This window comes from Oncorhynchus mykiss, chromosome 17, assembly GCF_013265735.2.
Source record: "Oncorhynchus mykiss isolate Arlee chromosome 17, USDA_OmykA_1.1, whole genome shotgun sequence".
NCBI classification, from domain to species: Eukaryota; Metazoa; Chordata; class Actinopteri; order Salmoniformes; family Salmonidae; genus Oncorhynchus; species Oncorhynchus mykiss.
Genome location: NC_048581.1, coordinates 79,847,148 through 79,871,287, shown reverse-complemented (window position 1 = coordinate 79,871,287; position 24,140 = coordinate 79,847,148). Strand labels below are relative to the sequence as shown.

At 45.3% G+C, this 24,140-nt stretch overlaps 1 protein-coding gene across 1 annotated transcript; it reads right to left on the bottom strand.

The window, feature by feature from the left end:
* Positions 1-124: 124 nt before the first annotated feature.
* LOC110494656 (hepatocyte growth factor-like protein) lies at positions 125-22,806 on the bottom strand. Its single transcript, XM_036948233.1, has 19 exons — positions 22,463-22,806; positions 21,698-21,842; positions 16,677-16,792; positions 16,439-16,553; positions 16,178-16,314; positions 14,572-14,692; positions 10,756-10,874; positions 10,466-10,637; positions 9,450-9,580; positions 9,059-9,161; positions 8,759-8,895; positions 8,455-8,487; positions 8,210-8,327; positions 6,409-6,486; positions 6,058-6,204; positions 5,719-5,825; positions 1,996-2,138; positions 1,304-1,580; positions 125-1,088 (listed from the first exon to the last, which is right to left on the bottom strand). Exons 1-18 carry the CDS (start codon positions 22,515-22,517, stop codon positions 1,419-1,421), a joined length of 2,139 nt encoding a protein of 712 aa, XP_036804128.1. The 5' UTR covers positions 22,518-22,806; the 3' UTR covers positions 125-1,088; positions 1,304-1,418.
* Positions 22,807-24,140: the final 1,334 nt, after the last annotated feature.

Here is a 24,140-nt window from a genome sequence, read left to right as displayed (position 1 = left end):
GAGTTACAAAACTCCTATAGAACCAGAAAGAATGTGCAACACATACTGTTCTGCATGAGGCACAAATGCATGTCTTTAGAGGTGGGGGCAGGCATAAAAAAAACAGGCAGATGAGGGATGTCTTTAGAGGTGGGGGCAGGCATTAAAAAACAGGCAGATGAGGCATGTCTTTAGAGGTGGGGGCAGGCATTAAAAAACAGGCAGATGAGAGATTTCTTTAGAGGCTGGAGGGCCAAGAAGGTATTTTGGAGCTCCATCGGATACTGGAGGGGGGGTGGGTGGGGGGGGGGGGGTGTAAGTCAGCAGTTTTAGTGAAGGGTGTGGGAACGCTGTTGAGAAGCATGAGGTTAAGGAGGCATGTCCTTCATAAGCACATCCTGAGGTCAGTGCCAAGGTTCAATATGTAATGTAATCACCACAAGATTATGGTTATTTTGTTCAGATCAAAATGCCTAATATTGTTTTTGACACGTAGACAGAGGACAAGGGAAAACATAGTTATTTTTATCTTATATTTTTGTCATAAGATTGTAGAATAACACACATTATACACTGAGCGTACAAACAATTAAGAACACCTGCTCTTTCCATGACATAGACTAACCAGGTGAATCCAAGTGAAAGCTATGATCCCTTATTGATGTCACTTGTTAAATACACTTCAACCAGTGTAGACGAAGGGGAGGACACAGAAGGATTTTTAAGTCTTGAGACAATTGAAACATGGATTGTGTTTATGTACCATTCAGTGTGGGAATGGGCAAGACAAAATATTTATGTGCCTTTGAACAGGGTATGGTAGTAGGTACCATGTGCATCGGTTTGTGTTTTTCACAGTCAACAGTTTCCTGTGAGTATCAAGAACGGTCCACCACCCAGAGGACATCCAGCCAACTTGACATAACTGTGGGAAGTACTGGAGTCAACATGGGCCAGCATTCAACAAGCATCCCTGTCGAATGCTTTCGACACCTTGTAGAGTCCATGCCCCGAAGGATTGAGACTGTTCTGAGGGAAAATCAATACTGTTCCTAATATTTGATATACTCAGTGTATATTAACTAATTGTATATAGATGGTCACAGATTGGCGGCAGGGTAGCAGGGTAGCCTAGTGGTTAGAGCGTTGGACTAGTAACCGGAAGGCTGCGAGTTCAAACCCCCGAGCTGACAAGGTACAAATCTGTCGTTCTGCCCCTGGCAGTTAACCCACTGTTCCCAGGCCGTCATTGAAAATAAGAATTTGTTCTTAACTGACTTGCCTGGTTAAATAAAGGTAAAAAAAAAAAAAAAAAAAAAAGATTACAATTAGGTGGTCATGGATTGTGAGCTATGGGTGGGGGGTGAGGGTGGATAAATACATTGCAGTCCAGTAGAACATAGAGCCAGTCACTGCTTGGTGACATAATGTATTCGTGACTAAGCCATCTCCATGACCTTCTTAATCCAGTCCACATAGACAGAGACACGGATGAAGATGTTAGGCTGGCCTGGGTGTCCACAGCGCCTCATGGGGATGATCACTCCCTCAAGCACCCAGCAGTCACTGTTCTGACAGGCCAGAGGGCCCCCATAGTCTCTCTGGGGGTCACATTGAAAGAACACATCACTGTTAGATCATTGTCACACAGCAGAACTTTCCTGCAATGTGGGACATTTAAAATGTGTAGTGTACTTGAGGTTTAAAAAGGCTTCTGAAGTTTGTAATTTCACACTTGATTTTTCCTTACACAAAATGTACCCTACAAACATTTCCATTAAATATAATCCACATAATTATTCACATTGCTGCAGGATTATTTTCCTTCAGTAGCAAATTGGCTCAAATTAAGATCATACATCTGTACATGTTTGTGTTTGGCTGTATGTCACATAACTTTATTTTAGGATATTAATTATCTTATCATTTTTGCTCACCATCAATCTCAGTCTCTCTCATACAAACAAACTATTGCTCATAGACAGATCCTACAACTCACAAACACACCGAACCTACCTCACAGGCACCCACCCCACCCTGGAAGGAGTTGGTGCACATCTCGTTCTCCCGAACACGACCCCGAAAGTAGTTGTTACAATCCTTGTTGCTTAGAACTGGTATTTGAGCCACATTGAGCACAGAGTCATCTGTAGAAGTGCCTAAGAAAGTGAGAGAGAAAGGGAAAGAGGGGGAAAGGAGGATGAGATAGAGAGAACGAGACAACGAGGAAGAGGAGGGCATATGCTGAGTGGTACTGGAAATAACAACACTATCTGTTGGTCCAGGATCTGAAACACTTTCTCATTTACATGCTACATTAGTAAAGCAGATACTTCATAACTTCAAGGGCAGAAAACATTTCATAAATTTGGTTCCTATGTTTTTCTTGACCATGTAATCTGACCTGGGTCAACTCAGGGCCCTGGTCATATGCTCGCTTCAAGGGAAGCAACACTGAACCATGCATGAGAGCATCACCATAGCCAATGTGAGTAAGAATTTTAAACAGGTTAATGTTCACAAGGGCGCGGGGCCAGACGGATTACCAGGACGCATACTCAGAGCATGCACTGACCAGCTGGCAAGTGTCTTCATTGACATTTTCAACCTCTCCCTGACCCAGTCTATAATACTTACATGTTTCAAGCAGACCACCATAGTTCCTGTGCCCAAGAACGCCAAGGTAACCTGCCTAAATGACTATTGCCCCACGGGACACATCTGTTGCCATGAAATACTTTGAAAAGCTAGCTCACATGGCTCACATCAACGCCATCATCCTAGACACCATGGACCCACTCCAATTTGCATAATGCCCCAATAGTGGGTGGGTAATGATGGAGAGCAGGTGTGGGTAATGATGGGGAGCAGGTGTGGGTAATGATGGAGAGCAGGTGTGGGTAATGATGGGGAGCAGGTGTGGGTAATGATGGGGAGCAGGTGTGGGTAATGATGGAGAGCAGGTGTGGGTAATGATGGGGAGCAGGTGTGGGTAATGATGGGGAGCAGGTGTGGGTAATGATGGGGAGCAGGTGTGGGTAATGATGGAGAGCAGGTGTGGGTAATGATGGGGAGCAGGTGTGGGTAATGATGGAGAGCAGGTGTGGGTAATGATGGAGAGCAGGTGTGGGTAATGATGGAGAGCAGGTGTGGGTAATGATGGAGAGCAGGTGTGGGTAATGATGGAGAGCAGGTGTGGGTAGTGATGAAGAGCAAGTGTGGGTAATGATGGAGAGCAGGTGTGGGTAATGATGGGGAGCAGGTGTGGGTAATGATGGGGAAAAGGTGTGGATAATGATGGAGAGCAGGTGTGGGTAATGATGGGGAGCAGGTGTGGGTAATGATGGGGAAACGGCGTGGATAATGATGGAGAGCAGGTGTGGGTAATGATGGGGAGCAAGTGTGCGTAATGAAGATTACTAACCACCGGTCCTGGCAGACCGGCGACGTCGAGCCCCGGAGCGGAGGTAGGCGTGACAGTCAGTGTTTCCTCTATGACGTTTCTTTTCAGGGCTAGATTTTATTTAAATGTTACCACCAACCAGCAATTAATCAGAAACACCTGCAAAGTTCTTCCTATTCGTGAATGACCCAAACAGCTTTTCGCCTCCACTTTTTTTTACCAGACAATTTACATAATCTATTGGATAATTTGTCAATTTTCACATATTTTTTTGCTAGTCTGTATATTTATATATGAAATAACAGATATGTAATCATTTAGTAACCAAAAAAGTGTTAAACAAATCAAAATATATTTTAGATTTTAGAAGTTTCAAAGTAGCCACCCAAAGTAGCCTTGATGATAGCTTTGTATACTCTTGGCATTTTCTCAACCAGCTTCATGAAGTATTCACCTGGAATGCATTTCAATTAGCAGGTGTGTCTTGACAAAAGTTAATTTATGGAATTTTTTTCCTTCTTAATGCGTTTGAGCTAATCAGTTAAGTTGTGACTAGGTAGCGGTGATACACAGAAGACAGCCCTATTAGGTAAAAGACCAAGTCCATATTATGGCAAGAACAGCTCAAATAAGCAAAGAAATGACTGTCCATCATGACTTTAAGACATGAAGGTCTGTCAATCCGGAAAATTTTAAGAAATTTGTAAGTTTCTTCAACTGCAGGCGCAAAAACCTGATGAAACTGCCTCTCATGAGGACCGCCACAGGAAAGGAAGACGCAGAGTTACCTCTGCTTCAGAGGATAAGTTCAAGAAACAGACACATATGAACATCAACTTTTCAGAGACTGCGTGAATCAGGCCTTCATGGTCGAATTGCTGCAAACAAACCACTACTAAAGGACACCAATAATAAGAAGAGGCTTGCTTAGTCCAAGAAACATGAGCAATGAACATCAGACCGGTGGAAAACTATCCTTTGGTCCGCTGTGTCTTTGTTAGACGCAGAGTAGGTGAACGAATGATCTCTCCATGTGTGATTCACACTGTGAAGCATGGAGGAGGAGGTGTGATGGTGTGGGGTTGCTTTGCTGGTGATACTGTCTGTGATATTTTGGGGACTATCATTTGTTTTTAGAACAGGACAATGACCCAACACACCTCCAGCGAGTGTAAGGGCTATTTGACCAAGAAGGAGAGTGATGGAGTGCTGCATCAGATGACACGGCGTCCACAATCACCCGACCTCAACCCAATGAGTTGGACCACAGAGTGAAGGAAAAGCAACCAACAAGTGTTCAGAATATGTGGGAAATCCTTCAATACTGTTGGAAAAGCATTCCAGGTGAAGCTGGTTGAGAGAATGCCAAGAGTGAGCAAAGCTGTCATCTAGGCAAATAGTGGCTACTTTGAAGAATCTAAAATCTAAAATAGATTCTGATTTGTTCAACACTTTTTTTGGTTACTAGATGATTCCATATGTGTTATATCATAGTTTTGATAAAATTGTAAAAAAAAAAATTAAACCCTTGAATGAGTAGGTGTGTCCAAACTTTTGACTGGTACTGTATATATATAATTGTCTATCGTATAATGAACAGGCCCCCACAAAAGACAATTCAAGGAACTTGTTAAATTATTTTGTTGTGCTGTTGTTACATTTGTTTTGGTGTTTTGTGTCCAATGTGCTCAGGGTGTTGTTACATGTTATTTGAGACGTGAATCAGGAGCAAAGTCATTCAAGTCTATCATTTCACTTCCTTTGTGAGAACCATGATCAAGGACTTACTTGGCATTTCTGTACTGCAGCCAAAGCCTGCCAGAAGCCTACCTAGCAAAAGGTTGCACCGTGTCCATTACAATGTACAAAAATGCATGTGTCTTAGGGAAGATGCCAAAACTTTGGAGATAACATTAGATGGCAAAATCAAAGACACTAGTTTCCAAGTAGTTTTCTCTAAATGCTTATGACAAATCCTGCGCCAGAACCAGCCTAGCCAACTTGCTAATCTTTTGAATACGGTGTAATAAAAAAAACAACAGATAACTTTAGCTTGGTAGATAAGGTTAGCAAGTTGGCTAGCTAAGGTTAGCATGCCTGATAGCTACACTGACGCCATATGGAAATCCCCACAACAATCTTTACCACCCCCAATTCGTGAATACTGTATGTATAAGTAACCTGTGTCATTCTTCAGAGGTGGAACCTAAACAAGCAGGAATTATACAGAAATAGGAGCGGCACTGCCCTCTGGTGGGTGCCTTTAAAGATTCATATTGAGGAATGTGAGTAAATAATATTGAAGTGTTACAATTATGAGCATAGCTCTACTTTACCTTGAGTTTCGCCCCAGCCTGCGATCTCACAGAGGGTTCCTTCTGGAACTATGTAGCGTTCAGGGGGCAGGCATATCTGAGACACACGCTCGTTAAACTGGGCATGGCTAAGGAAGAGGAGGAGGAGAGAGAGCATCAGACTGAGCTGAATGTGGATTTAAATGGATTTTCTGTTAAATCATATTGGGTGGTTTAGTTGGAAAAGTGGTATGATAATATTGCTTGGGTACTGTACGTGTACGATATACTGTACGTGCGTACCGTATGTGGTTAGTGTGTGTGTGTGTGTGTGTGTGTGTATGTTCGTCACTGCATGCATGTGTTTGTGTGTGTACGCACTATTCCAGTTGTAGCATGACCAGCTGGGACTCAGAGGGTCCACAGACGATCTTGGTGAGAGGGATAGTCTGTCGGTCTGGCTCTCCTACTATGGGGTTACGAAACAATGTCCCCATCATGGCCGAGTACCCCGGAAGGTCAACATAGCTGCACATAGAGGAACATACACTGACCAACGATCCTCATCACATTCAAGAGATTTATACCATTTGAGGTTATTTTAGGCTTGTTGTTTTAGAGTCTAGATCTGGTTCTTTTAAAATGTATTGGATTTGACACTTTTTACTTTATTTTACTGTGTTTTAAAAAACAACAATAACATGTAAATGCATTAGAAATCATAAAGCATACCAAGAGGAGAAACACTGCTTAGTACTGATCACCCATTTGGAGCTAACCAGGGAGCCTCCACAGAAATGGTTTCCTTTCCTGCACACAAGAAGAGAGAGAGGTCATGAATACTGGGCTCTAACGTGGAGAGAGAGAGAGGGATTATGAAGACTACGCTCTAACAAGGGCAACGAGAGAGAGAGAGAGACAGAGAGACAGAGAGAGAGAGAGAGAGAGAGAGAGAGAGAGCCAGAGACAGAGAGAGAGAGCCAGAGAGAGAGATTATGAAGACTAGGCTCTAACAAGGGGAAGGAGAGAGAGAGAGAGAGAGAGAGAGAGAGAAAGAGAGAGAGAGAGATAGAAAGAGAGAGAGATTATGAAGACTAGGCTCTAACAAGGGGAGGGAGGGAGGGAGGGAGAGAGAGAGAGATGAAGACTAGGCTCTAACAAGGGGAAGGAGAGAGAGAGAGAGAGAGAGAGAGAGGAGAGAGATGAAGACTAGGCTCTAACAAGGGGAAGAAGGGGGAGAGAGAGAGAGAGAGCGAGAGAGAGAGAGAGAGAGAGAGAGAGAGAGAGAGGGAGAGAGAGAGAGAGAGAGAGGTTATGAAGACTGGGCTCTTACAGGGGGAGACAGAGAGGTTATGAAGACTGGGCTCTTACAGGGAGAGACAGAGAGGTTATGAGGACTGGGCTCTTACAGGGAGAGACAGAGAGGTTATGAAGACTGGGCTCTTACAGGGGGAGACAGAGAGGTTATGAAGACTGGGCTCTAACAGGGGGAGACAGAGAGGTTATGAAGACTGGGCTCTTACAGGGGGAGACAGAGAGGTTATGAAGACTGGGCTCTTACAGGGAGAGAGATGTTATGAAGACTGGGCTCTTACAGGGAGAGAGAGGTTATGAAGACTGGGCTCTTACAGGCACAGAGAGGTTATGAGGACTGGGCTCTTACAGGGGGGGACAGAGAGGTTATGAGGATTGGGCTCTTACAGGGGGAGACAGAGAGGTTATGAGGACTGGGCTCTTACAGGGGGAGACAGAGAGGTTATGAAGTCTGGGCTCTTACAGGGGGAGACAGAGAGGTTATGAAGACTGGGCTCTTACAGGGGGAGACAGAGAGGTTATGAAGACTGGGCTCTTACAGGGGGGGACAGAGAGGTTATGAAGACTGGGCTCTTACAGGGGGAGACAGAGAGGTTATGAAGACTGGGCTCTTACAGGGAGAGAGATGTTATGAAGTCTGGGCTCTTACAGGGGGAGACAGAGAGGTTATGAAGACTGGGCTCTTACAGGGGGAGACAGAGAGGTTATGAAGACTGGGCTCTTACAGGGGGGGACAGAGAGGTTATGAAGACTGGGCTCTTACAGGGGGAGACAGAGAGGTTATGAAGACTGGGCTCTTACAGGGGGAGACAGAGAGGTTATGAAGACTGGGCTCTTACAGGGGGGGACAGAGAGGTTATGAAGACTGGGCTCTTACAGGGGGGAACAGAAAGGTTATGAGGACTGGGCTCTTACAGGGGGAGACAGAGAGGTTATGAGGACTGGGCTCTTACAGGGGGAGACAGAGAGGTTATGAAGACTGGGCTCTTACAGGGGGGGACAGAGAGGTTATGAAGACCGGGCTCTTACAGGGACAGAGAGGTTATGAAGACTGGGCTCTTACAGGGGGGGACAGAGAGGTTATGAAGACTGGGCTCTTACAGGGAGAGAGAGAGGTTATGAAGACTGGGCTCTTACAGAGGGTGACAGAGAGGTTATGAGGACTGGGCTCTTACAGGGGGGGACAGAGAGGTTATGAAGACTGCTGTCTCAGACTGACCTGTCTCTGAGACTGACGGTCCAGGGAGAGTTTCCAGGAAGCCCACCAACAATACGCATTATTGGGCTCTTGGCCAAACGATCCTCTCTCTTTCCACACTCATTAAACTCCACAATCTCTGTGCGTGCGTGAGCGCACACACACACACACACACACACAAGTTGATGAGTAAAGTTGTTTACACAGGTCCACTTCCAGAAAATACTGATTTTTCATTGTAGTTACATATCCCTTTAAAAACTCACCTGATGGCTCAATGATGGACACTTTCTCCCCAGCTGTTCAAACAACAATAACCAGAATAATTATTTAATCCGTTTATAACAACACAGACCCATAGAGGGATTAGTGCTTTGAGCAAAATGTATGAAAATAGCTTTATAGTGTTAGTAAGTTAATATTGTTATTATTAATATTAATAATAATATTAGGCCTACTATTAGAGCATAGAGATAAGAGATAATGAGTGACAGAGTAACAAGAGAACGATATGGAGAGAGGAATGTGATTCCTGAGGGCACAGAGTTATGGGAGGAGGGGAATCTTTACCACATTGCTTGATGGCACAGTAGTCAAACTCTGTTTTGGGGTCAGTGGTGTAGCACCAGGGTCCGTGCTGGTCCCCATCTGGGTTCCGGCAGTAGTTCTCTGTCAGGTTGGCATCAGGGTGGGTCCCTGGGTTTATCCTAGAAAACCACAGTACAGTAAACCTACCTATGCATGGCCCAGGAGACACTTCTACAAACACATGATACTATCCCATAAATAACTATATATTCAGTTTCCCTCTTTGACAACACCAAATAGACCTGCCTTTTATGAATTCATGATTAATTACATTTTTCATACTTTGTTTTGTGAGGCATGTTGACACTCCACTTTTGACAGGTGATGCCCTTACGCGTCTTACGGACTACACCCCTGTAGTTTTTACCATTTTCATGGTAGCAATCTAGGATGTGGGGAAAAAGACATAAAACATGATTACAGACACCAGGGTTGGGATCAATTCCATTTGAATTCCAGTCAATACACTAACAATCCAATTCCCTTTTCTCTTTAATGCTTTTCAATGAGAAAAATGTGGAATTGGAATTTGGTTAACCTTAAAAAACTACTGGAATTGAAATATAATTAACCCCCAACCCATTCTTTGTGTTATTAAGTAGACTTGTGTTTGAGGAACCTAGATTGCATTGAGAGTGCAACGGGCCCATTGAAACACCAGAGGGCAGTGTACCCTCAGCTTCAATGTCGTCTGCACAGCGTTTGATCTGTAAACAAAGAGCCGTCCTCATCTCAGGCACAGACGTGAAGCACCAGGGTGCCTCGGATCCATCTGGGTTGCGACAGTAGTTCTCCTCCAAGCCCCTGGGAGCAATGGTATAGTACAGACAATAAGTATAGCACACAAAAACACATGGATCATTATTCATGGATAACTACAGTATGTTGGATGTATGCTACTGAATCTGTCGCTCTGGACATGAGATTCTGCTATGACTAAATTGTAAATGTACTCTAGGAAAATAAATAACTAGACCCAAGATCAGCCATTCATGTAGATATTCATGTCAATAAACTTCACTTCACTCCTCATACCACGACTCACTGGTCATCGTCCCACCTCTCATCCCTTTAACCATCAGTCCCACCTCTCATCCCTTTAACCATCAGTCCCACCTCTCATCCCTTTAACCAGCAGTCCCACCTCTCATCCCTTTAACCATCAGTCCCACCTCTCATCCCTTTAACCAGCAGACCCACCTCTCATCCCTTTAACCAGCAGTCCCACCTCTCATCCCTTTAACCATCAGTCCCACCTCTCATCCCTTTAACCATCAGTCCCACCTCATCCCTTTAAGCATCAGTCCCACCTCTCATCCCTTTAATCATCAGCCCCACTTCTCATCCCTTTAACCATCAGTCCCACCTCTCATCCCTTTAATCATCAGTCCCACCTCTCATCCCTTTAACCATCAGTCCCACCTCTCATCCCTTTAACCATCAGTCCCACCTCTCATCCCTTTAACCATCAGTCCCACCTCTCATCCCTTTAACCATCAGTCCCACCTCTCATCCCTTTAATCATCAGTCCCACCTCTCATCCCTTTAACCATCAGTCCCACCTCTCATCCCTTTAATCATCAGTCCCACCTCTCATCCCTTTAACCAGCAGACCCACCTCTCATCCCTTTATCCATCAATCCCACCTCTCATTTATCCATCCCTCTATCGCCTGTTTTTCTGGCTTACTTGCATTCGTAGGTGTTTGGGTAGAAGGGGTGCTCATGCGGGTACTGGGCGTCCCAACGCTGACAGGCGATACCGCCGGTTGTCTCATTTACTTTACCGCGGTAATCCTCCCCACGACCACGGAAACAGTTTGTGGTGTAGCTGGACCGGAGGCGTCTCTTTGTAACCACAGCTAGAGTGAAGGAGAAAAGTGACAATATGAGGGCCGATATAGATTGTATTACATTGTTATAATGATGGAATAGTGTGAATTAATGGACTGGGTGGGTGTATGAGGGGGAAAGACATACAGCACTTGCTGATCTCGCAGCGCTCTCTCTCCATATCAGCGTCTGTGGTGTAGCACCAGGGAACAGGGGAGGCGTCTGGGTTACGGCAGTAGTCATCATCCAAGCTCTTATCTGGATACCTGGAATGTACATGTACAATATTCCAGCACAATGTTAGGAAATTCTCAATTGGAATGATTGATTGTTCTCTACTCTGTTACAGTACTAAATATTGATTAGACAGGAGTAATGCTGGCCGTATACAGTGCATTCGGAAAGTATTCAAACCCCTTCATTTTTTCCACATTTTGCACATTAATTACAAATAAAAAACTGAAATATTACATTTACATCAGTATTCAGACCCTTTACTCAGTACTTTGCTGAAGCACCTTTAGCAGCGATTACAACCTCAAGTCTTCTTGGGTATGACGCTACAAGCTTGGCACACCTGTAATTGGGGATTTTCTCCCATTCTTCTCTGCAGATCCTCTCAAGCTCTGTCAGGTTGGATGGGGAGCGTCACTGCACAACTATTTTCAGGTCTCTCCAGAGATGTCTGATTGGGGTCAAGTCTGGGCTCTGGCTGGACCAGAGATTTGTCATTCAGAGACTTGTCCCGAAGCCACTACTGCGTTAGGTTTCCAGGTTTCTTCCAGACATGGCGCTTGGTATTCAGTCCAAAGAGTTAAATCTTGGTTTCATCAGTCTGGGAGTCCTTTAAGTGCCTTTTGACAAACTCCAAGCGGGCCGTCATGTGCCTTTTACTGTGGAGTGGTGCCATAGCTGAGTGCCATAGCTGAGGGGCTACACCAGAGGTTAATGGTTATCTGTAAGAAGAAAGTATATGGTGGGGGCAATTGAGCTTGGAATGTACTGAGTGCAGGGAAAGCGATCACATGTGTCAGGCATTGAGAAGGGGAGAGAGCCATGGATTAGTGATGAAGGGGGCGAGATCAGGTCAGGTCACGTTAAGGGAGAAATGAAAGTTTATGACCCGTGTTTGTTCAGATGTGTAGGAGGAGCCTAGGAGGAAGGCTTAAATATCACTGCTTGTCTGAAAAGGTCTTTGTCTAATGCAACTGTATTGATCCTCTGGGAAGAATAAACCTGGTTAAGATTTCATAGTGTCCGTAGAGTTTTTACTCTGGAAATTAGAGCCTAACACTACCATAAAGGCCTGATTGGTGGAGTGCTGCAGAGATGGTTGTCCTTCTGGACGGTTCTCCCCTCTCCACAGAGGAACTCTGGAGCTCAGGCAGAGTGACCATTGGGTTCTTGGTCACCTCCCTGACCAAGGCCCTTCTTCCCCGATTGCTCAGTTTGGCCGGGCAGCCAGGTTTAGGAAGGGTCTTCCATATAAGAATGATGGAGGCCACTGTGTTCTTGGGGACCTTCAATGCTGCAGAAATGTTTTGGTACCCTCTCCTAGATCTGTGCTTCCTCACAATCTTGTCTCGGAGCTCTACGGACAATTCAGTTGACCGCATAGCTTGGTTTTTGCTCTGAAATGCACTGTCAACTGTAAGACCTTATATAGATAGGTGCGTGCCTTTCCAAATCATCTCCAATCAATATAATTTTCAACAGGTAGACTCCAATCAAGTCGTAGATACATCTCAATGATGATCAATGGAAACAGGATACACCTGAACTCAGTTGAGTCTCATAGCAAAGGGTCTGTATACTTATGTAAATGAGGTATTTAAAAAATATGAACTTGCAAAAAATGATAAAAACCTGCTTTCGCTTTGTCATTATGGGTTCTGTGTGTAAATTGACGAGGGAAAAAAACGATTTAATACATTTTAGAATAAGGCTGTAAAGTAACAACATTTTGAAAAAGTGAAGGGGTCTGAATACTTTCCAAATGCACTGTACAAAGGCATGTAGGCCTACAACAAAAATTACGTAAAAGAGTGGTGGTGGTGGTGGTTGTAGTGGTTACAGTGGTGGTGGTTGTAGTGGTTACAGTGGTGGTGGTTGTAGTGGTGGTTGTGGTGGTGGTTATAGTGGTGGTGGTTGTAGTGGTTACAGTGATGGTGGTTGTAGTGGTGATAGTGGTGGTGGTAGTGGTGGTGGTTGTAGTGGTGGTTGTAGTGGTGGTTGTAGTGGTGGTGGTTGTATTGGTGGTTGTAGTGGTGGTGGTTGTAGTGGTAGGTGATAAAAATAGTGGAGTGGTAGTGGTAGTGGTTGTAGTGGTGGTGGTTGTAGTGGTTACAGTGGTGGTGGTTGTAGTGGTGATAGTGGTGGTGGTTGTAGTGGTGGTAGTGATGGTGGTTGTAGTGGTGATAGTGATGGTGGTTGTAGTGGTGATTGTGGTGGTGGTAGTGGTAGTGGTGATTGTGGTGGTGGTTGTAGTGGTGGTAGTGGTGATTGTGGTGGTGGTTGTAGTGGTGATAGTGGTGGTGGTTGTAGTGGTTACAGTGGTGGTGGTTGTAGTGGTTACAGTGGTGGTGGTTGTAGTGGTGGTTGTGGTGGTGGTTATTGTGGTGGTGGTTATAGTGGTGGTGGTTGGAGTGGTGATAGTGGTGGTGGTTGTAGTGGTGGTTGTAGTGGTGGTGGTTGTATTGGTGGTTGTAGTGGTGGTGGTTGTATTGGTGGTTGTAGTGGTAGGTGATAAAAATAGTGGAGTGGTAGTGGTAGTGGTTGTAGTGGTGGTAGTGGTTGTAATGGTTGTGGTGGTGATAGTGGTTATAGTTGTAGTGGTAGTGGTGGTGATTGTAGTGGTGGTTGTGGTGGAGGTTGTAGTGGTGATAGTGGTGGTGGTTGTAGTGGTGATAGTGGTGGTGGTTGTAGTGGTGATAGTGGTGGTGGTTGTAGTGGTGACAGTGGTGGTGGTTGTAGTGGTGATATTGGTGTTGGTTGTAGTGGTGATAGTGGTGGTGGTTGTAGTGGTGAAATTGGTGGTGGTTGTAGTGGTGGTGGTTGTGGTGACAGTGATAGTGGTGGTGGTTGTAGTGGTGATAATGGTGGTGGTTGTAGTGGTGAAATTGGTGGTGGTTGTAGTGGTGATAGTGGTGGTGGTTGTAGTGGTGATAGTGGTGGTGGTTGTAGTGGTGACAGTGGTGGTGGTTGTAGTGGTGATAGTGGTGTTGGTTGTAGTGGTGATAGTGGTGGTGGTTGTAGTGGTGAAATTGGTGGTGGTTGTAGTGGCGGTGGTTGTGGTGACAGTGATAGTGGTGGTGGTTGTAGTGGTGATAGTGGTGGTGGTTGTAGTGGTGAAATTGGTGGTGGTTGTAGTGGTGGTTGTAGCGGCGGTGGTTGTAGTGGTGGTGGTTGTGGTGATGGTGATAGTGGTGGTGGTTGTAGTGGTGATAGTGGTGGTGGTTGTAGTGGTTGTAGTGGTGATAGGGGTGGTGGTTGTAGTGGTGGTTATAGTGGTGGTGGTTGTAGTGGTGGTTGTAGCGGCGGTGGTTGTGGTGATAGTGGTGGTGGTTGTAGTGGTGGTTATAGTGGTGGTGGTTGTGGTGATGGTGATAGTGGTGGTGGTTGTAGTGGTGATAGTGGTGGTGGTTGTAGTGGTGATAGTGGTGGTGGTTGTAGTGGTGGTTATAGTGGTGGTTGTAGTGGTGGTGGTGGTTGTGGTGGTGGTTGTAGTGGTGGTGGTGGTTGTAGTGGTTGTAGTGGTGGTGGTTGTAGTGGTGGTTATAGTGGTGGTGGTTGTAGTGGTGGTTATAGTGGTGGTTGTAGTGGTGGTGTTTGTAGTGGTGGTTGTAGTGGTGGTGTTTGTAGTGGTGGTGGTTGTAGTGGTTGTAGTGGTGGTGGTTGTAGTGGTGGTTATAGTGGTGGTGGTTGTAGTGGTAGGTGATAATAGCGCTGGGTGGACAGACATACTTCTCAGGCTGGTAGATGTGTTGGTGTGGGTACTGCTGGTCCCAACGTTGGCACTCTCTGCCACTCACTGTGTGGTCAACCTGACCCCTGTAGTCTTCCCCATTACATGTGATACACACCTCTGTGCACAAACCCAAACACACACAATTTGTAACAACACTGTGTTGTTCTCTGTGATCAAAACAGACATGTCCACTGTGCCTAACAGACATGTCCACTGTGCCTAACAGATATGTCCACTGTGCCTAATAGACATGTCCACTGTGCCTAACATACATGTCCACTGTGCCTAACAGACATGTCCACTGTGCCTAACATACATGTCCACTGTACCTAACATACATGTCCACTGTGCCTAACATATGTCCTCTGTGCCGCCTAACAGATATGTCCTCTGTGCCTAACATACATGTCCACTGTACCTAACATACATGTCCACTGTGCCGCCTAACAGATATGTCCACTGTGCCTAACATACATGTCCACTGTGCCGCCTAACAGATATGTCCACTGTGCCTAACATACATGTCCTCTGTGCCGCCTAACAGATATGTCCACTGTACCTAACATACATGTCCTCTGTGCCGCCTAACAGATATGTCCACTGTGCCTAACATACATGTCCACTGTACCTAACATACATGTCCACTGTGCCTAACATATGTCCTCTGTGCCGCCTAACAGATATGTCCTCTGTGCCTAACAGATATGTCCTCTGTGCCTAACACACGTCCTCTGTGCCTAACATACATGTCCACTGTGCCTAACAGACATGTCCACTGTGCCTAACAGACATGTCCACTGTACCTAACAGACATGTCCACTGTACCTAACAGACATGTCCACTGTACCTAACAGACATGTCCACTGTACCTAACAGACATGTCCACTGTGCCTAACAGACATGTCCACTGTACCTAACAGACATGTCCACTGTACCTAACAGATATGTCCTCTGTGCCTAACAGACATGTCCACTGGGCCTTACAGACATGTCCACTGTGCCTAACAGATATGTCCTCTGTGCCTAACAGACATGTCCACTGGGCCTTACAGACATGTCCACTGTACCTAACAGACATGTCCACTGTACCTAACAGACATGTCCACTGTACCTAACAGACATGTCCACTGTACCTAACAGACATGTCCACTGTACCTAACAGACATGTCCACTGTGCCTAACAGACATGTCCACTGTACCTAACAGACATGTCCACTGTACCTAACAGATATGTCCTCTGTGCCTAACAGACATGTCCACTGGGCCTTACAGACATGTCCACTGTGCCTAACAGACATGTCCACTGTGCCTAACAGACATGTCCACTGTACCTAACAGACATGTCCACTGTGCCTAACAGACATGTCCACTGTGCCTAACAGACATGTCCACTGGGCCTTACAGACATGTCCACTGTGCCTAACAGACATGTCCACTGGGCCTTACAGACATGTCCACTGTGCCTAACAGATATGTTCAATGTGCCAAACAGATAATAAGTTCAAATACAATACATACACATAGTGTTATCACATTATCTTTAGAAACATATGCAGCAGCAATTCTTCAACTGCTGGAATTTTATAACAGAATGGGATGTACCATCTTTGCAGTGGGGGATATTGCAGGTCTCATAACGCCGTTCTGGATCAGTGGTGTAGCACCACGGCCCGATGCGGTCCCCATCTGGGTTCCTACAGTAGTTCAGCTCCAAGCCATTAGTGGCTGTGGGTGTCCATCTATGACAAGTATAGCAACAGCATGTGTGTGAGAGAGACAGAGACATATCGTATTATATATTCTTCTGGGTCATGTTTTCAGCTTCCAAACAACAACTCTCAGAAATCAACGGGATGATATTACCTGTGATCGTGTGGGAACTTTGACCACCACTGTTGACAAGTATGGCCACTTTTTGTCATGAACACCTTGCCTCGATAGTCTTCTCCTTTACCCACAATGCACTTTCTTACGTAGACTGCACATCACAGAAAAAAATATATATTTTCAAACTAAAATCACAGCATTCTACTGACACTACATTTTGTAGTAAAATGACAAATGACAGAGAACATGACCTCACTTTGACCACAAAGCTTACCCTTCTTCTCATAAAGGTCACAGTTGACGTTCCTCTTGACCTCTGCGTTGCTGCCATCCTCCACCCATGGCAGCTGTTTACAGGTGACGGAGGGCCGCGTCTCGTAGTTGAAGGCTCTGGTGAAATTAGAATCTCCTTTATTTCGTCAAAGTACATTTACACATGGAATACCCAGAATTTGCCTTAGTGAGAAGGTGCTGCCAGCAACAGACAATATACAAACAGAATAGAAACACAAGTCCACATAGACATCATACAGAGTATTCAATATCGGTACAGTAAACATAAAACTCTGTGGAGTTTAGGCTGAATGCAGTGGGAATATAACATTTAAAGAGGGGATACCTCTATATAAGCAGAGGGAAGGATGTTGCCATGGCAAATATATGCAATGTTGTACAGAGGTCTACATAGTGCAAATCACAGGAGGTTGGTGGCACCTTAATTGGGGAAGACAGGCTCGTGGTAATGGCCAGAGAGGAATTAGTGGAATGGTATCAAATATATCAAACACGCCATCTGTTTGATGCCATTCCATTCACTCTGTTCCAGACATTATTATGAGCTGTCCTCCCCTCAGTAGCCTCACTGGTGCAAATGTAATAGTAGAACTTTAGACCGCACCCTTGCCCATACCCGGGCGCGAACCAGGGACCCTCTGCACACATCAACAACAGTCACCCTCGAAGCATCGTTACCCATCGCTCCACAAAAACCACAGCCCTTGCAGAGCAAGGGGAACCACTACTTCAAGGTCTCAGAGCAAGTGACGTCACCGATTGAAACGCTATTTAGCGCGAACCACCGCTAACTAGCTAGCTATTTCACATCCGTTACACTCACCCCCCTGTTGACGTCCTCTTTTTCCGCAGCAACCAGTGATCCAGGTCAACAGCATCAATGTAACAGTACAACTTTAGACCGTCCCCTCGCCCATACCCGGGCGCGAACCAGGGACCCTCTGCACACATCAACAACAGTCACCCACGAAGCATCGTTTAGCGCGCATCACCGCTAACTAGCTAGCAGTTTCACATCCATTACAAAAATGCAGTATAGTGCAGATTTGTATTAGAGGTCATTGATGACAAGGTGCAGTAATTGGTTCAATGCAAAGTCACTTACACCACATGACCAAAAGTATGTGGACACCTGTTCGTCGAACATCTCATTCCAAAATCATGGGCATTAATATGGAGTTGATCCCCCTCTGCTGCTATAACAGTCTCCACTCTTCTGGGAAAGCTTTCCACTAGATGTTGGAACATTGCTGCAGGGACTTGCTTTCATTCAGCCACAAGACCATTAGTGAGGTCGGGCGATTAGGCCTGGCTCGCAGTCGGCGTTCCAATTCATCCCAAAGGTGTTCGATGGGGTTGAGGTCAGAGCTCTGTGCAGGCCAGTTCTTCCACACCGAAAGGGCCTACTCCAAACTGTTGCCACAAAGTTGGAAGCACAGAATCACCTACAATGTCATTGTATGCTGAGGTGGTAAGATTTCCCTTCAATGGAACTAAGGGGCCTTGGCCGAAACATGAAAAACTGCCCCAGACCATTATTCCTCCTCCACTAAACTTTACAGTTGGCACTATGCATTGGGGCAGGTAGCATTCTCCTGGCATCCGCTTAACCCAGATTTGTCCATTGGTGAAGCATGATTCATCACTCAACATAATGCGTTTCCACTGCTCCAGAGTCCAATGGCGGCGAGCTTTACACCACTCCAGCCGAAGCTTGGCATTGGGCATGGTGATCTTAGGCTTGTGTGCGACTGCTTGGCCATGAAAACCCATTTTATAAACCTCCCAACAAATCAAATCAAATTTTATTTGTCACATACACATGGTTAGCAGATGTTAATGCGAGTGTAGCGAAATGCTTGTGCTTCTAGTTCCGACAATGCAGTAATAACAAGTAATCTAACTAACAATTCCAAAACTACTGGCTTGTACACAGTGTAAGGGGATAAAGAATATGTACATAAGGATATATGAATGAGTGATGGTACAGAGCAGCATAGGCAAGATACAGTAGATGGTATCGAGTACAGTATATACATATGAGATGAGTATGTAAACAAAGTGGCATGGTTAAAGTGGCTAGTGATACATGTATTACATAAGGATACAGTCGATGATATAGAGTACAGTCTATACGTATGCATATGAGATGAATAATGTAGGGTAAGTAACATTATATAAGGTAGCATTGTTTAAAGTGGCTAGTGATATATTTACATCATTTCCCATCAATTCCCATTATTAAAGTGGCTGGAGTTGAGTCAGTGTCAGTGTGTTGGCAGCAGCCACTCAGTGTTAGTGGTGGCTGTTTAACAGTCTGATGGCCTTGAGATAGAAGCTGTTTTTCAGTCTCTCGGTCCCAGCTTTGATGCACCTGTACTGACCTCGCCTTCTGGATGATAGCGGGGTGAACAGGCAGTGGCTCGGGTGGTTGATGTCCTTGATGATCTTTATGGCCTTCCTGTGACATCGGGTGGTGTAGGTGTCCTGGAGGGCAGGTAGTTTGCCCCCGGTGATGCGTTGTGCAGACCTCACTACCCTCTGGAGAGCCTTACGGTTGAGGGCGGAGCAGTTGCCGTACCAGGCGGTGATACAGCCCGCCAGGATGCTCTCGATTGTGCATCTGTAGAAGTTTGTGAGTGCTTTTGGTGACAAGCCGAATTTCTTCAGCCTCCTGAGGTTGAAGAGGCGCTGCTGCGCCTTCTTCACAATGCTGTCTGTGTGAGTGGACCAATTCAGTTTGTCTGTGATGTGTATGCCGAGGAACTTAAAACTTGCTACCCTCTCCACTACTGTTCCATCGATGTGGATAGGGGGGTGTTCCCTCTGCTGTTTCCTGAAGTCCACAATCATCTCCTTAGTTTTGTTGACGTTGAGTGTGAGGTTATTTTCCTGACACCACACTCCGAGGGCCCTCACCTCCTCCCTGTAGGCCGTCTCATCGTTGTTGGTAATCAAGCCTACCACTGTTGTGTCGTCCGCAAACTTGATGATTGAGTTGGAGGCGTGCGTGGCCACGCAGTCGTGGGTGAACAGGGAGTACAGGAGAGGGCTCAGAACGCACCCTTGTGGGGCCCCAGTGTTGAGGATCAGCGGGGAGGAGATGTTGTTGCCTACCCTCACCACCTGGGGGCGGCCCGTCAGGAAGTCCAGTACCCAGTTGCACAGGGCGGGGTCGAGACCCAGGGTCTCGAGCTTGATGACGAGCTTGGAGGGTACTATGGTGTTGAATGCCGAGCTGTAGTCAATGAACAGCATTCTCACATAGGTATTCCTCTTGTCCAGATGGGTTAGGGCAGTGTGCAGTGTGGTTGAGATTGCATCGTCTGTGGACCTATTTGGGCGGTAAGCAAATTGAAGTGGGTCTAGGGTGTCAGGTAGGGTGGAGGTGATATGGTCCTTGACTAGTCTCTCAAAGCACTTCATGATGACGGAAGTGAGTGCTACGGGGCGGTAGTCGTTTAGCTCAGTTACCTTAGCTTTCTTGGGAACAGGAACAATGGTGGCCCTCTTGAAGCATGTGGGAACAGCAGACTGGTATAGGGATTGATTGAATATGTCCGTAAACACACCGGCCAGCTGGTCTGCGCATGCTCTGAGGGCGCGGCTGGGGATGCCGTCTGGGCCTGCAGCCTTGCGAGGGTTAACACGTTTAAATGTCTTACTCACCTCGGCTGCAGTGAAGGAGAGACCGCATGTTTTCGTTGCAGGCCGTGTCAGTGGCACTGTATTGTCCTCAATGCGGGCAAAAAAGTTATTTAGTCTGCCTGGGAGCAGGACATCCTGGTCCGTGACTGGGCTGGATTTCTTCCTGTAGTCCGTGATTGACTGTAGACCCTGTTTTAATCGTTGCTATGGGAACGACATCTTCAACGCACGTTCTAATGAACTCGCACACCGAATCAGCGTATTCGTCAATGTTGTTGTCTGACGCAATATGAAACATGTCCCAGTCCACGTGATGGAAGCAGTCTTGGAGTGTGGAGTCAGCTTGGTCGGACCAGTGTTGGACAGACCTCAGCGTGGGAGCCTCTTGTTTTAGTTTCTGTCTAACAAACAGTTATTGTGCTGATGTTGCTTCCAGAGGCAGTTTGGAACCCGGGTAGTGAGTGATGCAACTGAGGTCAGACGATTTTTAAGCTCTTCGAGCTTCAGCACTCGGCGGTCCCATTCTGTGAGCTTGTGTGGCCCACTACTTTGCGTCTGAGCCGTTGTTGCTCCTACACGTTTCCACTTCACAATAATAGCACTTACAGTTGACCGGGGCAGGTCTAGCAGGGGAGAAATGTCCAAAATGGACTTGTTGGAAAGGTGGCATCCTATGACAGTGCCACGTTGAAAGTAACTGAGCTCTTCAGTAAGGCCATTCTATTGCCAATGCTTGTCTATGGAGATTGCACGGGTGTGTGCTCAATTTTATACACCTGTCAGCAACGGGTGTGGCTGAAATAGCTGAATCCACTAACTTGAATGGGTGTCCACATACTTGTGTATATATAGCGTAATTCCTATGAGCCCGCTGGCCGGTTGATGAGAGCCACAGATTGCGGGAAGAGGGCCACAGCATGGGGGAAGAAACTGTTCAGGTGGAGGCCATTTTTTTCATGGTTGACCCAGGGCTCTATTCAATCTGTATAGCTGAAGCGTTACAGATTCTGTGCTAGAAATTCAAAGGTCATTTCCGATTGAGCCGACATATGCAGCATTTACCGTGAATGCAGCCTTTAAATTTCAATCACGCTGTCAAGATGAACTTCCACAATGTTGACTGAATAGGGCCCCTTAACCGTCTGCCAGTGGAGAGTCTTTAAAAGATGGGGTGTCCAGGGTCGACCATGATCTTACCTACATGCTTCCTTGTCCAATGAGTTTTCATGTAAGCTTGTGTTATATTTTTTAAGAATTTGGGGGTAGTCTGACTGGAACTCAAACCTGTGTCCAACACCTTAACCACTAAGATTGCTAGGTGTTGTAGTGAGGTTGTACAGCACTCCAGGGTACCTGCAGTCCAGTGTATTTGAGCATCGTCTGGCACAGTCCTCCAGCGTCAGCCCTGGCAGTATCAGCACCCGTGCAGAGTTCCAGGAGGTCGGAACCAGCTCCCTTCCCTCGGAACGCTGGAAGTCATTCAGAGGACAGCGGGACCCTATGGCCAAACACAAAAAACACAGTCCTAATGCCTAATGGGACTTGTTATTCATTCAATCTAACCACTATCTTACTGGAGTTTATTACAAATTAGGGTTGTTTCAGAAGGGCTTTGGTTAGAAGTTCTAACTTACAACCACTAGGCCTATTTACTGAATTCTGAAAAGTATGACATGTGTTGGATACCCAGCTGTCTGTGTGTCAGCTATTTTCCTGAACAACATTTGTGCATGGGTCTGACTGAGCACATAAGACCTTTGGACCATTACACCATTTTTGTGAAGCTTAGTGTCTCCTTTCCCCTATCAAAACTCTTCAACTGACAGAATCACCCACTTGACAGAATGCAGTCAGTAACATTACAGTATACATTACTGATCCCATTAATAACCAAACTGAAATGCCACCTAATCGTTTTTGCTGCAGTCACTTCCATACTATTTATTTGTAAAATGAGCTGACCAAGGAATATAATGTGTAACCAACAAAAAGACACAACTCAACAATAAATTCAATAAACCAATTCCAGCTACATTAAAATAGATACTAATTGGCACATTAATGTACTGTCAATTGTCTCCAAAATAGAATTACAAAAAACGTTTTTTTTCTTCTTACCTATGACCAATCCCCTCCAAAATGCCAGGAAAACACAGGAAAGAATGAGTTGCATGGCTAAGGTAAAGAATGAGAGCTGTGCTGAATGGGAAGCAGATACGAGGATGTTTTTGTCAGTTCTGGAGTTCCTCTAGGCTCTGGCTGTCGTGTTTCAACGAAATGGATTAGGGTAGAACACGGCGAAAAATTAAGAAGCCGATTAAAAAATATATATTGTGGCGTTAACTGGACGGGAAAATCCAAAGTTACTAAATCAGTGTGAATAATGACTTTATCCCGTCCACCCACACGTGAACATGTAACAAGCTAATCAAACAGAGCCGCTTACCCCAAAAAGACAACCAATCGATAAGTACATTAATCATTAATACAATGTAGCCTAAAATATCAACTCAAGTCAGTGTAACACTTTATTTATGAGCCTCGGCAATACGCGTGATCACCACTGGACGTCAGTAGAATCCAAACGACCACAAAGATTACAGTAGACTGACTTTTTCAGGGGAAAAGTGAAACCACACAGCCATCCAGTGATGCCAATTTAACAATTTTGTTGCTAGATTTAGCAACTTTTCAGACTACCTTGGCAACTTTTCTTTCAAACAGCACCTAGCAACACATTTAGCTACTTTTAAAAATGTATTTTGAACTTTTAGCAACTTTTGAAAAGTGACTAACGCTAAAATGCACGTATTTTCCCTCTTAATGACACGTGCCTGGCTGCAAAAGTGCGTTGTGGGTGACGTCAGCAGCAGGCGCTCAGCTCGTGCATAGGCAGCAGCAATTTCAGCAAATTGCAAATCATTGTTGGCTGACTGCAGCAGCAGTAGTACGGTTTCGACGAGCCAAACCCAATTAATAAAGTTGGTCATGAATGTTTGATCTTGAACAGAACTTACAACATCAATCAACATGTCTCAATCAAAATTGTACAGAAAGGAGTGGGTGTCTGTACCTGAACAAATGTCAATTCATATTTGATGGCCAGACAATTTGAGTAACGTTATTGTGTATTCTAGGTAATGACGCAGTTTTACGTTATCACGCAATGACATCACAACGTCATTTAGCAACAAATCAACCTGCCTCTAGCAACTTTACCCTTTTATTTATTTATTTATTTATTTCACCTTTATTTAACCAGGTAGGCAAGTTGAGAACAAGTTCTCATTTACAATTGCGACCTGGCCAAGATAAAGCAAAGCAGTTCGACAGATACAACGACACAGAGTTACACATGGAGTAAAACAAACATACAGTCAATAATACAGTAGAAACAAGTCTATATACGATGTGAGCAAATGAGGTGAGATAAGGGAGGTAAAGGCAAAAAAAGGCCATGGTGGCAAAGTAAATACAATATAGCAAGTAAAAACACTGGAATGGTAGATTTGCAGTGGAAGAATGTGCAAAGTAGAAATAAAAATAATGGGGTGCAAAGGAGCAAAATAAATAAATAAAAATAAAAAAATACAATAGGGAAAGAGGTAGTTGTTTGGGCTAAATTATAGATGGGCTATGTACAGGTGCAGTAATCTGTGAGCTGCTCTGACAGTTGGTGCTTAAAGCTAGTGAGGGAGATAAGTGTTTCCAGTTTCAGAGATTTTTGTAGTTCGTTCCAGTCATTGGCAGCAGAGAACTGGAAGGAGAGGCGGCCAAAGAAAGAATTGGTTGACCA

Excerpts from the sequence above, each read along its gene's own strand:
- LOC110494656 (XM_036948233.1), bottom strand. The coding sequence starts at position 22,517 with ATGCAACTCATTCTTTCCTGTGTTTTCCTGGCATTTTGGAGGGGATTG. Across the intron at positions 9,162-9,449 it reads AGACGACATTGAAGCTGAGG|ATTGCTACCATGAAAATGGT; the intron begins GTACACTGCCCT and ends CCCACATCCTAG. Across the intron at positions 6,205-6,408 it reads AAGCAGTGTTTCTCCTCTTG|CTATGTTGACCTTCCGGGGT; the intron begins GTATGCTTTATG and ends CTCTATGTGCAG.